Source organism: Chelonia mydas, chromosome 6, assembly GCF_015237465.2.
Source record: "Chelonia mydas isolate rCheMyd1 chromosome 6, rCheMyd1.pri.v2, whole genome shotgun sequence".
Taxonomy (NCBI): Eukaryota; Metazoa; Chordata; order Testudines; family Cheloniidae; genus Chelonia; species Chelonia mydas.
The window spans coordinates 120306600-120322652 of record NC_051246.2 but is presented as its reverse complement, the minus strand read 5'-3'; the positions used below and the strand labels follow the sequence as shown (position 1 = coordinate 120322652).

Here is a 16053-nt window from a genome sequence, read left to right as displayed (position 1 = left end):
TACCAGAATACCGACATATTTCTGTGGGTATTTTTCTGTGAGAAAGATGACTGAGAGGCATGCAGGGTTTTCCTCCTGGCAGCACCGGGTGGGTAACAGGATAACGATACTCTATGGTATATACATATTGTATTCAATAGATTCAAATACAAGGAAAGTAGCTAAATACCTTGATATTTACTAACATTTTGTTGGACTTATGTGTGCTGCTTAGTTTTATTAAATGTTTCCTTTGGAACAGAGAAAGTATTTAACAGTGCGTAGGTTCTATGCTGATGGGCACGAAGTAAAACCTCAGACAGCCACTAACAGTTAAAAAACAACTGAAATATAAAGTTAGGTCCCCGCTCGGTGTAAATTGGCACAGGTTCAGTGAAGTCAATGGAGTTATACCACTTTACACCTGCAGAGAATTTGGCTAATAGTATCCATTACAGGCATTGATATGGTGCTTTTCATTATAGTGTATGTCAATTAAAAACCCACAGCTAGCCCGTGCCAGTTGGCTCAGACTAAGGGGCTGTTCAACTGCAGTGTAGATGTCCAGGCTTGGGCTGGGCTCTAAGATCCTGCGAGGTGGGAGGGTCCCAGATCTCAGTCTGCAGCACAAACTGGAATGTCTACACCGCAATTAAACAGCCCTGCAACCTGAACCCTGGGAGCCCAAATCAGCTGTCACAGGCCAGCTGCAAATGTCTAATTGCAGTGCAGACATACCCATGTCTAGGAGCACTGTACATTGCTTACACTGAGACAAAAACAATTCCCATGTATGTAGCTAATATTCTATAACACCACCCCTCTTTCCTCCACTTCCAGGGACGCAACTTTAAAAAGACAGAGACAAGGATGACATTGACAGAGTAGATGACAGAGGAAACCAAGAGTCAATTATGGAATAACTAGACAAATAGGTACATTTTGCAAGGCTTTCTAAATGTGGCCAGTATTGGACTTAGGAGACTTTCTGGCTGTAGCATATTCCAAAGCTTTCTACCTACAATGACCTAACTCCAGCTCCCTCAAGTCTCACCCTTACCTTAAGCGTTCCCGATAAGTACAGATTGGATGGTGGGTCAGAAAGAGAGTTGAGACAGATCAGGCCTACACCATTTGGGCCCCACACCACAAAGGTATTAAGGCACTAAGTTCCAGTTTTAGGCTCCACTGCAATCCACAAAACTCCCACCGAACTCTGTAGGCACCTAAACTCACTTGGTGCCTATATTTTCAGGGTAAAAATTCCCTCAGCACCTAACTGACTCTGGGCATGCACACAGCTGCCTAACTCTAGGTGTCCAGATGTCTATCTCCCAGCTAAGCTCCAGAGCGATCCACAAACTGGGGGAAGGCAGGCAGATGAATGCCTATCTTGTGTGCTGGGCCCACTCCCATAGGTGTGCTGAGAGGCTGCCTACCAGGTCTCATTCAAAATATGATCACTGGACGAGGTGGTGCTGCTACCCAACTTATAGCCCAATGGTTCGAGCACTCAACTGGGATGTAGGAAATGCAGGTTCAGTTCCCCCCTCTCTGCCAGAGGGGCAGCAAGGATTTGAAAAGGGGTCTTCCACTTCTCAGGAGAGTGCTCAGACAACTGAGCTATGGAATATTCTGATGTGGGACTGCATCAGTCTCTCCTGTTGAAACTGTTCCACTGTGGAAAAATAATGAAAGAGTGTGTGGAGCAGGATAACTGGACCCTGGGTGTCCACCTCACAGGTGGGTACCCTAACCACTGGGCTACACAGTCATTCTCTCTCTTTCTGGCCCAACAACTGTTCCACTGTGGATAAATACTTAAATAATCATCAAACTTCACTCAAAACTTAGGTGGCTGAATGCCTGTCTTCCCTGGGTTTGTGAATTGCTCTGGGGTTTAAGTGGGTGTTTTGTGCACCACAGTGGTACCAAAACTGGGATTTAGGCACCTAACTCCTTTTGTGCATTCTGGCCAAAATATCAAATACTCTAATTACAGAATTATTTCAGTTTGCAAAGTTGACTAAAACACTCATTCACAAAAACATATACGGTAATTGACAAACAAGTTTATTTTAAAAATGTGTAAATTTTTACTTTAAATGAGACAATCAGCCAATTTCTGAATGCTGTATTTAACCCAATAAACAAATTCAAACAGTGTTTAATGCTGCAGTAAAATGGTTATTTTTTTTTTACAATAAATGAGTTAACTAAAACCATACAAAACAGTATTTATACCACTGACAACAAGTGTTCTGTTGCTATAACTGACACCAAAACCAGCCTCCATTTTTTGATATCATACATTTAATTTATTCAACACAGAGGTTTAATACTCAGTAAGAGGTACTGAATAAACGGAATATGCTATTGCCATTGATATTTTTTCTGTTTATGTTAACGTGTGCAGGTTAAAGGAGAGCTTATCAAAAGGTTTCATGCAAACAATACATTAAATCATTAAAAGTGATAAAAAAAATAAAAACATCTAAGAGCATGTATGATCAGTGGAGAATATTTAAATGCTCTTGATGCAAGTACAGTAATGTCACCTTATATTAAATGACAGAGAAGTGAAATGTTATGAATTTTTCTTAAGTTGCTGAAAACAAGGGTCAAGGCTAAGCAGCAAAAATATTCAAAAGGAAGTCAAGAAATATATTCAAAAGAGTGTAAATGGCTTTGTATTTTGTGATGAAGAGTGAAAACCTTTCAGAGAGGAAGAATGTGATGATCTCTGATCCTGTCCAAATGCAAATGGAAAGCTGAAGTCATCTTTTCCATCCCCATATGCATGAGAAGACGACTCTGACGGAAAGGAAAATGTAAATACATCTTCATTTTCCGATTTCCCAAATAAGCTTCCTAGAGGGAATACATATTTTAATTAATCTGTTAAATTAGATGAAATCTTATTTTAAGACAACTGCAATTGACTGTATTTCTGAAATAATGTACTGTATTTTAACATCCTGTTGAATATCAGCATACAATGGCATGTTTATTCATGCATTAGAAATGGAGCTCCCATTACCGAGACACTGTATTCAATGAAGGCTAGCAAGACAGTTGCATCTAATTGATTAGAGTCTTTCATGGCGTTCTATAGAGCCCTTCCTGATGGTCCACAGAATGAAATATTTTGAGACAAGCTGTAGAGGGATTGGGTGTTGAGAGGGGAGGTGTTCTGTAAAAAGATCTCTTTTCTTACAAAGTGGTCACAAAATGAAAAGCCCCACTATTCTATGATTCTATGATATTCTAAGATTGAGTTCACTACGTCCGGGTGAAGGGACCACTTGTGGCCGTGGAACAACCTGCTGAGATGGTCCGCCAACTTGTTCTGTACTCAAGGGAGGTACAATGCTTGCAGGTATATGGAGTCCTCTATACAGAAGTCCCACAGAATGAGGGCTTCCTGGAAGAGGGGAGAGGAGCATGCACCCCCCCTGTTTGTTGATATAAAACACCACTGTGGTGTTGTCTGTCATGACTGATACACATCTCCCTGCTAGGTGGGCTCTGAAAGTGTGGCATGTCAGGCACACTTCTCTCAGCTCTCTGACATTGATGTATAGTGCGAGATCCGCCTGAGACCAGAGGCCTTGTATTCTGAGGTCTCCCAAATGTGCTCCCCAACCCAAGTCTGACGCACCTGTCACTAGCAAGAGGGATTGCTGAGGGCTGGTGAAGGGGACCCCTGCACATACGGAAATGTGATAAAGATGAGCTTGTATCACACATATGTATATAATTATATATACTTGCTTCGCTATATTCTAACAGATAATGACTGGCCTTTGAAGTTCTAGTGCTCCAAATGAGATGAGATTATAATTCCCAACTATGAGGTTAGAGAGAGAGAGAGGGTGAAATCCTGGCACAAAGCTTCCATTGACTTCAGTGAGGGCAGGATGTCAACAAGAGGGTACAAATCAGAATAGCATCCTTGATTTCACTGGAGCAATGCTGATTTACACCAGTTGAGGACCTGGCCCAGAGGGGCTGATTTTCCTCTCATTCACATCAATTTTACATTGATTTAAACAGAAGGAAGTGAAAGCAGAGTCAGGTCCAAGGATTTCACTAACAACATGGAAACATTACTTGCACTTTAGAAAGAGATGCTCAAAGATACACAACTTCTCCTTCTTACATTGATAACCCAAAATGTTATTAACAGAACCAACGTGCACTTACAATTAAGTGGAAGCCTTGGGGTAACCCATAGGCATTAGCTGTGCTATGGCTGTTTTACATTTAATAGGACAGAAATGAGGTTTTTTAATGACTGACACAGCTCTCAGAATTGCTCCTTTCACCTTGGTGTTCTATCTCATGGATTGTTCCAAGTACATCTAATGCCAGACTTCCCCCAGCCGCTCCACTGCCTCCCTCTCTCCTCCCACTTCTTCTTGCCTCCTCCTTCATGTAAATGTTGTCCAGTTTTTGTAGCTCTCTGATGTAATATTCAGGGACATATTTTGTGCTGTTTCAAATACACATATATACAATGGGCCACTAATTACAGGGTCACAGTTTTACCATTGCACCATTATTGAACAACATTTCTATTAATCAGGGATCTCTTTTTGAACAGAGCCACATGTAGTTAAATTATCAATTACATGAATATGAAATATAAAACTACTTTTCACTTTCAAAGCTTACCAATATCTTTGTGTGGGGAAACAGGGTTTATGTTTCCTGCAGAATAACTTTCATCAGTCTGAAACATAGAAGCCATTATGTTTAGCAGATGAGAAAACTACAATATAAACTATAATACTGATGTAAGTATTGATTAATTTCATAATGATTAAAGTCTTTAATTTAGCTAAATTGTTACATTTAAAGACATTCAAATAGTGTGTTTTACCTCTTCAGTCAATATTTAAAGATACAGATGATTCAACCACTGCAGTGGTAACCAGTAAAACTACAGTCCAAAAAATCAACTTTTGACCAGCTTCTAATTCCAGCAGCGTATGCCTACAAAGGGCTAATATTGTCATTATCATTCCATCTTTAATTCCAAAAAGTAATCAATAACTCACAGAAAGATGGCATCTAAAGTCACCCTATTGGATAGCCTTTATATGACTACTCTTTGGTGTATGAAGCTATATCCTACATTGCAAAGAGCTACTGCAGTAAAATGTTGTTGATCTCCATGCCATGAGTGCAGAGGTTGGACTAGATGGTCTCAAGGTCCCTTCCAGTTCTACAATTCTATAATTCTTCTGTTAAATGAAGTTCGAGCACAAGCACTCACTACTCTTGTAAGCCATCTTATACAGATGTTCTGATTAATTACTAATCTTTCCATATGGCTTCTGAAAAGTTCTATAGACCAGACAACATGAGGGGATCAATCCTCAGATGCTCTATGCAGCTGAGGTGTGAAGATGGGGAACAGGAAGGTAAAAGTGGCTCAGTGCTACATTTGTGACTCTCCATCCTGGGGAGCAGCAGGGGGCTGGTTCAGCTCCCAGTGCCTAAGTACTCCATGGAGTTCTAGCCATGTCCTTTTGCCCCAGCCAGATCTGCCAGGCTTACACGTGGCAGTGGGCCTACACAACAGAAACTCAACCAAAAGATAACTTGGGGTGACATCATATTCATATTCAGGGCTTGAAAAATCCATTTGCTCTGCATGAGTAGTAAACTTTCCCATGTAAATGATATCATCTTCTGCAGAAACTAAGCTTTCTTTAAAATAATTTTAAAAAAACCAAAACCCTAATATATGGTTGCAAAGTAAACCTTCTAAACTGGAACTGAGTGTTACTAATGCATTGTTTGCTTGTACCTGCAAAGTCCTGTCAGTTTTCACTGCTGTTTTTCAAGTTGATAAGAATCAAAGCAATTTCCTTCTGCTGCCTCTTAGGAAACCTAAGCAGAGGCTGGCACTGGAGCTATGCACTGAAGAGGGGGACACAACAGTGAAGGCTGAAGGAAGGGAAGAGTAGTGGAACCATCTCCTCTTTTCCCTGTTCAGGAGCCAAAAGTTGCAGAAGGGTCCTTGGCCAAGATTCTCAAAGGTATTTAAGTGCCTCATTTCCATCAGAATTAGGCACCTAAATACCTTTGAGAATCTGAGCCCTGTTGCCTTCCATTGTACCAAACGCACAAGGGCCAGCCCCAGCGAGAAAAAATTCATACCTGAACTGAAATTCTCGTACTGGAATTAGCAGTAGAAAAGCAGTGCCGAAGGTTATATTTTATAAAAGTAAACAAGCTAGTAAACAAGTGACAATGTAAGTGAACACAAAGGATGCTGGAAACCTTCTACGCAATCAATGAAGTTTTCTAAGAATACTTCACTTTGAGAAAATCAACATATCTTTAAGATTCAATATTACCTGGTCTGATAAATTTTCTGCTCCAAATACAGATGAGTCAAATAAATTAAAGCCAGGTGACTTCTGGGTACAGGGCATAAGAAAAGAAAAAGCAGGTGATTTGGGGGCTGGTCCTTCACAACCTACATTATGACTCCTGTAATGAAAGAAAGGAAGAAACATTTTAAGAAAGCATTTTATCTTGAGAGTTATAAAACAGAGTCCTCCCTATGATTTAATAAAAGACCCTAGGTACACTGGGTTTGATTCTGATCTCACAATGGTTTTACATTGGTGTAACTTCATTGACCTTAACAGAGTTACTCCTGATTTACACCTATGTGAAATCAGAACCAGGCATTAATTCCTGGCCCTTACACCAACAGTTGCTTCCTGTAGCACAAAGCAGGTAACAGTATTACTCATAAGAACATAAGAACAGCCATACTGGGTCAGACCAAAGGTCCACCTAGCCCAGTATCCTATCTTCTGACAGTGGCCAATGCCAGGTCCCCCCAAGGGAATGAACAGAACAGGTAATCATCAAGTGATCCGTTGCCTGTCACCCATTCCCAGCTTCTGACAAACAGAAGCTAGGGACATCATTCCTGAACGTGGACCCATTGATGGACCTATCCTCCATGAATTTATCTAGTTCTTTTTTGAATCCTTTTATAGTCTTGGCCTTCACAGCATCCTCTGGCAAAGAGTTCCACAGATTGACTGCACTGTGTGAAGAAATACTTCCTTTTGTTTGTTTTAAGCCTGGTGCCTATTAATTTCATTTGGTGACCCCTAGTTCTTGTGTTATGAGAAGGAGTAAATAACACTTCCTTACTACTTTCTCCACACCAGTCATGATTTTATAGACCTCCATCATATCCCCCTTAGTCGTATCTTTTCTAAGCTGAAAAGTCCCGGTGTTATTAACCTCTCCTCATGTGGAAACCGTTCCATGTCCTTAATCATTTTTGTTGCCCTTTTCTGAACCTTTTCTAATTGCAATATATCTTTTTTGAGACAGGGCAACTCTAAGCATGTCACATGTTTCTCCCCCGAACAGATGCCCCAAGCAAAGAGTTTAAGAAAGAAAAAACACACAGTCTAGCAACTTTTTCACTAGATTAAAAAAAAATGTTCAGCCTTTGAATGTTTCCCACAGTCATAAATAACCCCTGTCTATGGAACTTTTCTCCACCAGGAGAAGCAGAGTGAGCTCATTGTAGCCAGTCAGAGCAAAAGATCAAACATTGGTTCTTATTTACAGATAAATGCTGTAATACTAAAATCAATAATATACTGTAAAAATATCCCTTAACAGAAGGACTTTCATACCAGGGGAAACATTCAAACTTGTTACAAATATGTGGCAAGAAATTGGAAGTAAAGAACAAAAAAATAAGCAATCAAATACAATCTCATATACACAAATTCTCAACAAGAGAGTTATTTGGAAAGCAATAATGCTGAAAAAGATTTAGTGTGCTGGAGAGCTAGTTAGACATGAATTTCAAATCTAACATGGCAGCAAAAGAAGCCAGTGCAATTTTTGGCTACATAAACAGGCAGATCTTTTTCTCCTGCAGATTCTGTAGTTAAGAAATAATATCAGATTTATGTTTTCCCAATCATTTCTATGGCAATAGAGTGTGAGATCATAAATGCAGGATTATGATTTCATTTCAGTATCAAAGAGAGTAAGAAGTTAGATTCTGGGGGAGAAGGCCCTTATTTAGGCATCAATGTCTCAAATAAAGCAAAAGAAAAACAAAGAATAAGTGCCCAGTACACTGTTGAATGTATAAATGTTCTCTTTCAAGTCTGCTTCAGTATGAACGTCCCTCTAAAACAAAATTCTATTTGCTATCATAATAATTTAAATAAAACCCGAACATTGTTCAGCACTGTCTTGCAGGAAAAAAAGTGTGTTTTTGCATAGCAAACTTAATCAAAATGTTTATAAAATGCACATCAACATCACATGATTCATAAAAGATCAATAAAATTAAAACCCTACAATTCAAAAGGAGGAGTTTTAGGGAACTGGGCTTTCTTCCCATTAGATTTTGGTGTTCTTATAAATAAAGGCATCTCAGGGGTTTGCAGAAAATGTTCACTACTTCCTTCTGTTGCTTCAGGATTATCCTCACTTGACTTAATAAAACACTCTGTGTGTACATTCTGTTGAAAAGAAATGTCACACAATAAAAAACAAGCTTATGGCATTTTCATCTTTTACAAAATGTCAATAGTCCTTTTATCAATAAATATATTGACTGTATTTTTGTCTCCTTTGTTTAGGTAAAAAGTTTAATATTCATAAAAAATAAGGGAAGACTTTAATAAACTGCTAACATTTTAATATATTTTATTTTTTATTGGACCACTTTCTGTTGATGAGAGAGACAAGCTTTCAAGTTTACACAGGGCTCGAAAGCTTGTCACTGTCACCAACAGAAGTTGGTCCAATAAAAGATATTACCTCACCCACCTTGTATCTTTAATATCCTGGGACCAACACCACTACATATGCACACTATAGTTACCTTTGCATATTAACCTGTGTGGTTTATAAAAAATCACAGCTGGATTGAGACCATACATTAAAAATTGCAGCACAAAAAGAAACTGGGAAAACTTATAAAAAGACTGAAAATAGGGATTTAGAATGGAAGAGCCACCTCAACCTTACCCATCTTTAACAGATCACTATATTTCTCACAGTGGAACTATTTAGATTTAATGCTTTTAATAGCAGTGGAAAGGGATAACCTTTCAGTACTCTCTAGTGGAATTAGGGGACATCACCATGAGAACATACTTCAGTTCACCGAGACTCTCTCTTCCCAAAGGAAAGGTTAGATGAGAATGGACACTTGAACTCTGAACAGGAAATCTCCACCAGGACACAGGTGATATTTTTGTAAAGGAGATCCTTCTCTACAAGCAGCACTCAAAATGAGAGCTTTTAATAGAACTTAAAACATAGTTCTGATGGGTGAAAGTTGACACTAGACAAATTGAGACTGAAAATAAGGTGTAAACTTTTAACAGAGAGGGTAACTAAGCATTGGAGCAATTTACCAATAGTTATGGTGGAATCTAAATCTCTGGCAAATTTTAAATCAAGACTGGATTTTTCTATTTAAAATGCAGTGTCTAGTCAAAAGGAATTATTTTGGGGAAGTTCTATGACCTGAGTTATACTGGAGATCAGACTTGGTCCCTTCTGTCCTTGGAATCTATGAACCTCAATAAATGGAATCCTATATTTGGAAGACAGAGTCAAGTGGAACAACTACAAAAATTCTACTGTGATAACTGTATGGGACATTGGTTATGAAATAAAAAGGTACAAACACACTCCGGGTTTCAGTAACCTGATTAAGGATTCCAGGATTTGGCTTATTTAGTTAAAACTGACCTCTACTATGTAACTCTTTTCCCACGAATCAAGGCCTTTGCTGCCTGTCCTTAATTAACCAAATCCTACAGTCCTTACTCAGGCAAAAATTGCATTTATCTGAAAACTCAATGAGCTTTACCATGACAAGTTGCAAAGTGCAATCTTGGTAGTTTAACACAGTTAAAGTTCAGTTTTCCCCACCTTTGTCTAGATTGTGCAATTTAAGGATTCAGAAACCTGTGGATGATCATTACTTGGTTGGGGGATGGTTGTTAGCACATATATATTTGAATATGGGATACTCCTTTATCTGGCTGTGGTGGTTTCAGTGAAATAAGCAGTCCTGGTGTTTAGCAACCAAATTCTTTTGTTTTTTAGATCTGTGTACAAAACACTGAATCAGCACATCCTTTCACCACCCGGCCATACTTCCTTCACAGTCAGCATTATTTGCTCTTCTAGATTGTGCTGGCTCTTCCCAGAGACCCCAGTGAAATTCATAGGTTCTAATGCCAGAAGGGACCAAGTCTGACCTGCATAACACAGACAATATAACTTCCATAAATAATTCCTATTTGATCTAGAGCATATCTAGTGGCATGGAGGCTGTGGCTGCTTTTCACTATAGCAACTTTGTCCATTACAACTGAGGATTTAGCACTTTAGTTTAATCTGGTAGAAGATGTCTTAATTATTAATTATTCTGAGTGGGTGAAATTTGCCCATGCACATGGCTGTTCCCCTGCATGGGGGTGCACGGGGCTCTGTAACCTCTGTACATGGCAGAAGTGACCACCTGTACACAGCACACCACAAAGGGATATGCATCGAATGAGGCCAAGAGAAAGCGGTCCTGGATCCTGCTCCTATTGAAATCAATGATAGAGAAGCTGTGCAGGGTCTGTGAAGCTGCCCCATACTCTCACTCACATGGGCTGCACAGAGTCTATTTGCTCTAGCTTTGTGGGAACAGGGAAGGGTTAGGGTTTCACTCCAGTTTATTTGCAATTCTAAAAAAATATATATTTAAAAATTGTAATTCACTTTGACGAAAAGCTGATATGCACCAATTTTATAAAGCTATATTTAATGTGTGTGAGAGAGAGATTTTACATATAGCAGAAAGCTGCCACAAACTCCGCATAGTTAAGATACTGTAGGGAGTCAGGGGATACAATATGGGCTAGAGGACAGAGCAATGGACTGGGAATCAGGAGATCTAGATTAGCCACTGACTTGCTGTGTGACTTCAAACAAGTCATTTCACTTCCTTTGTGTATCTTGTGTATTTAAACTACAAGCTCTTTAGGGCAGGGCCTGTCTCTTACTATGTGTTTGTATAGCGCCTAGCACAATGTGCTCATCTCAGTTTGATGTGGTGCGTCCCTGTCCAGCTGTCTCAAATAAAAGGGTTGTTGTCCCATTAGGGTCCCCCACCTAACTAGTAGCAAAGATGGAGAAAGGGAGGAAAGTTTACTTGTACAGAGCAGGGACAAGCAAGAAAGGACTGGACCAGGCAGGGGATCTGCTGACTAGAAGAGTATATGAGGGTGGTATTTATACCCAATGCAGCGCTGGAGACGCTCTCTTTTACCTGAATTGGGCTGGTAGCACCCACCCATAAAACCTAGGGACCATGTTTCCTCAGGACCTGCTGTGTGCTTATGCTAGATACCCTTTTTTTCTGGAGGTGGGGAAGAAATTTTTCCCTCACCTCGTGATTGGAGGAGGCGGAATGCGTTTTTTTGCCTTCCCCACAGCGGTTCTGGGACCCGGTGGGCTGGGGTTGAGGGGATAAGTTATAATGTCACATCTCAGTAAGTAAAACTCATGGTGGAGGTCCAAGGCATGTACTCATTATGGAAAGAATATGGTTATCGGACAAAAGGGACTAGAAGAGGATCTGAAGGGAATTCTCCGTAAAGAGATCTGAGTAAGCGGGGGTTAGGGCTCCTATGTCTGGTACAGTGGGAAGATGTCCCACCTCTTTTTTAGCTCCTTTTTTGCCTCAGACAAGGGGAGGGCGGGGTACCATGTTGGGGATTATGTGCCAATGATTAAGAAAATGATGATGACCTGCACTGTACAATTTACTGTCAGATGCGCCCAGATGTTTTAAATGAATAAAGCTGCAACCTAATTAAACCACATGCATTGCCTCCTGTCTTTCTTCTGGCATGGCTGGAAAATGGGGCCTGATCTCAGCTGGGGCCGTTAGCAGTGCTTAATTTGTAATGAAAGAGGTGCCAGCCAGGGCTCAGGCAAATAGGTGCTGGGGCTCAAGCAATTTTTTTACTCTCATAACTGATGTGGTAAGCCCAGAGGCACCAGGCTATGATCTGCCACACCTAGAGATGCCAGGGCTCAGCCCTGGCAAGCTCTGGCACAAATTAAGCACTGGCTTCTAGGTGCCACTGTGATGTGTCTTTACATAATGAAGTAGAAAGGACAAAAACGTTTAATATCTTATTTTATAGGACAGCTTCTGAGCTTCTGCCAGTGTAGATACAGAGGCCCCAAGATAGAAAGTTTCTGGGAAGAGGTTGAAGTGGCTGAAAGCTGCCACAAGCACCACTCAGCTGCGGGACTATAGAAGTCAGTATAGCCCAAAAATTGGCCAGTGCTGGCTGAGGAAGGGGCATATAGGCAGGATGATTGAGGTATGTGATGAATCAGTGCATCCTCTCAACATCTACCCTCTGTAGAAAATAAATGGCCTTCATGCAGCAAAAGGAACAAGGAAGTATCACCATCTGTCCTTACACCAGGTAAATTTCCTGTATTGCGCAGAGAAATCAACTGTTATATAGAAATATAATTTGTACCTCATTCCACCACCTTATTTGAACCAGGCTCTGTATACAATTAATTCCCAAACTATTAGTCCAATGGCAATCTGAATATAGCACATCTCTACCATAATACAAATACAGTAATAAATCAAAATAGGTTCATATTAGGTAACATGCTAATTATTTAGTGACTTTAATTAATACCAAAATCCACGAACATCTACCAGAAAATTTCACAAGTTAATGTTGGCCCACTTGTTGTTTCTAAAAAACAAACAAACAAACAAACAAAAACCAAAGAAGTCCCTGGTTTCTTAATAAAAGTTCTTTATTTAGCCACCTGAAATTCATTGTGCAACAAAAAGCCCATAGCCTCCTGAAGAAAAATTTTATAATAGAAAGGTTCAGAGCTCTTATAGATATAAAATGCACAATTTTCACTACCAGCTGATAGGGCTTTCAGTAAAAATTCCCTCCAGCAGGACTAATCTTTAATAATCCAAAACAAAAGAAGACACTAAAGCTTGCTTGCTACAGCAACAACTCCTTTGTTCAATCAGCCACAAAACAGAATCTCAGGGACACTCATATATTATAGTAACCACGTTTTCTCCTCCCTGATAAAACTATAGAAGTAAGTCATTTCATTGAGGTCCTAGAGTCACGAACAAGCTGACTGTGCCAAAAGAATGCATGGTATTTCATAGCGATCTGACCACTATCCAAAAACTTTCTTGCCCTGACAGAAAGCTCTACTTTTTACAAGTATCATGAGTATATTAATTAAAAAACTGTCACATCTTGGAGGATGTGTAGTGAACTTAAGCTATCTTTAGGGGTGACTTGGATATTGGAGGAACATATCATTTTACAATTGAAAAAAAAGTCTTTAATGTGCAGATAAATGATTGTACTGAAGGCTGTAAAAACCAAGGACTAAATCCTGCTCTCCTTGTTCTTGCCAGTAGTCTCATTTCAGGCAGAGTAATCTCATTATTCTAAAAAAAATAACTAGTTAAACAAGAAAAATGTTAAACTTACTTGAGATATATATGCAGAATCTTTTGACTTACTTGCTGCTCCCTTATCTGCACATTCAGCATCTTTGTTTCCTATACAAAGAAGTTGGCATTGTTTGTATCACAAATAACAAATAGCATTTATTTTAAAAAAGATAGTGGTTGTAGCTAAATGAGAAACCTGATATGGGAAAAGGGTACTTGAAAATGTTTACTAACTTTACATTGCTATTCATAGACTCGCAGACTTTAAGGTCAGAAGGGACCACCATGATCTACATATTGTAGGTCACAGAACCTCACCCACCCACTCCTAGAATAGACCAGGCTGAGTTACTGAATCATGATTGAAAGGGTATGTCTACTCTAGCACTTTTGTCAGTAAAACTTTTGTTGGTAAGGGGTGTGAAAAAAACACATCCCTAACTGACATAAGTTTCAATGACAAAAGCATCAGTACGGACAGCGCTATGTTGGCAGGAAATGCTCTTCCATCGACATAGCTACTGACACTCATTGGCAGTGGTTTAATCATACCAACAGGAGAGCTCTCTCCTGTCAGCATAGAGCAGCTACACAGGAGATCTTACAGCAGCGCATCTGGAGCCGTACACCTGTGCCACTGTAAGGTTTGTAGTGTAGACATAGCCAAAGACTTCAAGTTACAGAGACTCCACCATTTACACTAGTTTGGGTAACATTTGTATTGAAGCTCCTGAATTTGTATATTCATCTTACTGATTCTGCAAAGCATTTGATGATGATCAAACCAATTCAAATTCCATGACAATGCTTTTCAAGTGTCCTGTAATCTTAATGGAATCCCACTTTTTCCAAGTAGTTTTCCATCATTCTGCCACTTGTTCCAATATTATGGAAGCACTGCTTAGGCTGCTATCATAATGCCTGGTTTGCTCTGTTCCTCCTGACTGATGCTACTACTCTCTGAGAATGTGAGTAGCAGACACAAGAACAGAAGCAGATCTGCTGATGTGGAAGCACCCCCATACAAGGAGTGACGGAGGAATCTCTAGCGATAGGGAAAAAACAAGATGGGAAAGATAAAAGATACAGAGGGAAATGGGAAATGTTATCAGACTTTTTGTCCTAAATTTCAGGATTTACAATGTGAGACTTGTAGTGTCCCACATATTGTGGGTCCTGATCCCACATTGCAGTACTGGGAGGTCTAGGTAGGATCTTCACATATACAAACTGCACTACAACTTCTGACAAGGATTTAACCTGACAATACCATGGAAATACAATTGAAACCAGAACTCAGACTTGTGATTTTAAAATTATTGGTTATCTTCTCTTATTTCTGTTCTAATTTTGTACCTGTTCAGCATGTATCCCACAAATAAATTCCTATTCCCTTACAATTTACCAAAAAAACTACAGTTACTGTGCCTATTCTCCCAATTATTCTTTGCCCTCCTATGTCTTTTATTCTCTTATTTAGTGTTTGTTTCCCTTCTATTTATAAGTTATTTATCAGATCTTACTTCGACCATTCTTGACAGCAAAATCACTTAATTTGTTACAGCCCTTTACTTGCCATTTTCTTACACCTTTCTGGCCACTGTTTCAGACACTGGCTTCCATTTTTATGCAGCCAATTTGTGTCTATAATTTCTAAGTCACTTGGATGTCTCAGAACCTCACTGCATCTACAAACCTAAATTGCCTAAGTAACCAAATTGCAGGTGCAAAAATGGAGGCCCAATTTATTCCAGGATGAAAATTTGGCCTCTCATCTTTTTTTATGTCATATGTTTTATCCGGGTATAGAGGAGCTTGCATTTTGATAGCACCTTCCATCCAAAAATCTCAAATAGCCCCTTACCTATTACTGTAGCTTCATTTTCAAACCATTGCTTGCAAGTTGTTTGCTTCTGAGGAACTAGCAATCTAAGAAAACAGAAATAATGCTGCTGTTTGTCTGAATGTGGATTATTTCCATGCAATTCATCTTCATCTATAATTTCAGCAATGAAAACAAGTTTACTAAAAAAAGTTACCTGAACTGCATTTGGTTTTGCAAGCTTGCTATGGATGGAACTTTGGCAATTTTGGGATTGTTAGACCCTGCAGTCTCATTAAATTTCTAGAACACAGGAAATATTTCAAATGAAGGCATTTACAAAATTGTTACTTCAGCAATGATATTTTGACTTTTCCTTAGGCTGTGCAAATTCTGTCCTCTTAACCTCTATTTATAGGTCATAACATGCAAACCTTGTTGTTTTGCTGCTTTTCTTTGGATTACCTCCAGATGAGCATTTTTTCTACAGTATGGATTCCCAAATGATGTCCTTTTGCCAATATGACCTCAACAATGTTGTATAGAGGGGAATATTTCCTGGTTCCTAAAGTAATACTATAATTTCCCTCTTAAAACCTCATTGGCGTCTTTGTGGCAGCATCATGTTCCATGCCCACATTTGATTTGTCTATTAGCAAACCCAAATCATTCTTGGTAGTTATTCCTTCACAGCCATGGA

The 16053-nt window shown here is 39.4% G+C and overlaps 1 protein-coding gene across 1 annotated transcript in view; it reads right to left on the bottom strand.

Annotated features, from left to right (window-relative positions):
• Positions 1 to 2065: 2065 nt before the first annotated feature.
• Positions 2066 to 16053, bottom strand: part of C6H14orf39 (chromosome 6 C14orf39 homolog) — a 51169-nt gene continuing 37181 nt past the window's right edge. Inside the window, exons 12-18 of the mRNA XM_043549824.1 lie at positions 15571 to 15656; positions 15396 to 15460; positions 13569 to 13639; positions 8347 to 8510; positions 6351 to 6486; positions 4657 to 4714; positions 2066 to 2850 (exon numbers count right to left, since the gene is read on the bottom strand). Coding sequence (XP_043405759.1) covers positions 2648 to 2850; positions 4657 to 4714; positions 6351 to 6486; positions 8347 to 8510; positions 13569 to 13639; positions 15396 to 15460; positions 15571 to 15656 — 783 coding nt within the window. The 3' untranslated portion in view covers positions 2066 to 2647. The remainder of the gene's footprint in view (positions 2851 to 4656; positions 4715 to 6350; positions 6487 to 8346; positions 8511 to 13568; positions 13640 to 15395; positions 15461 to 15570; positions 15657 to 16053) is intronic.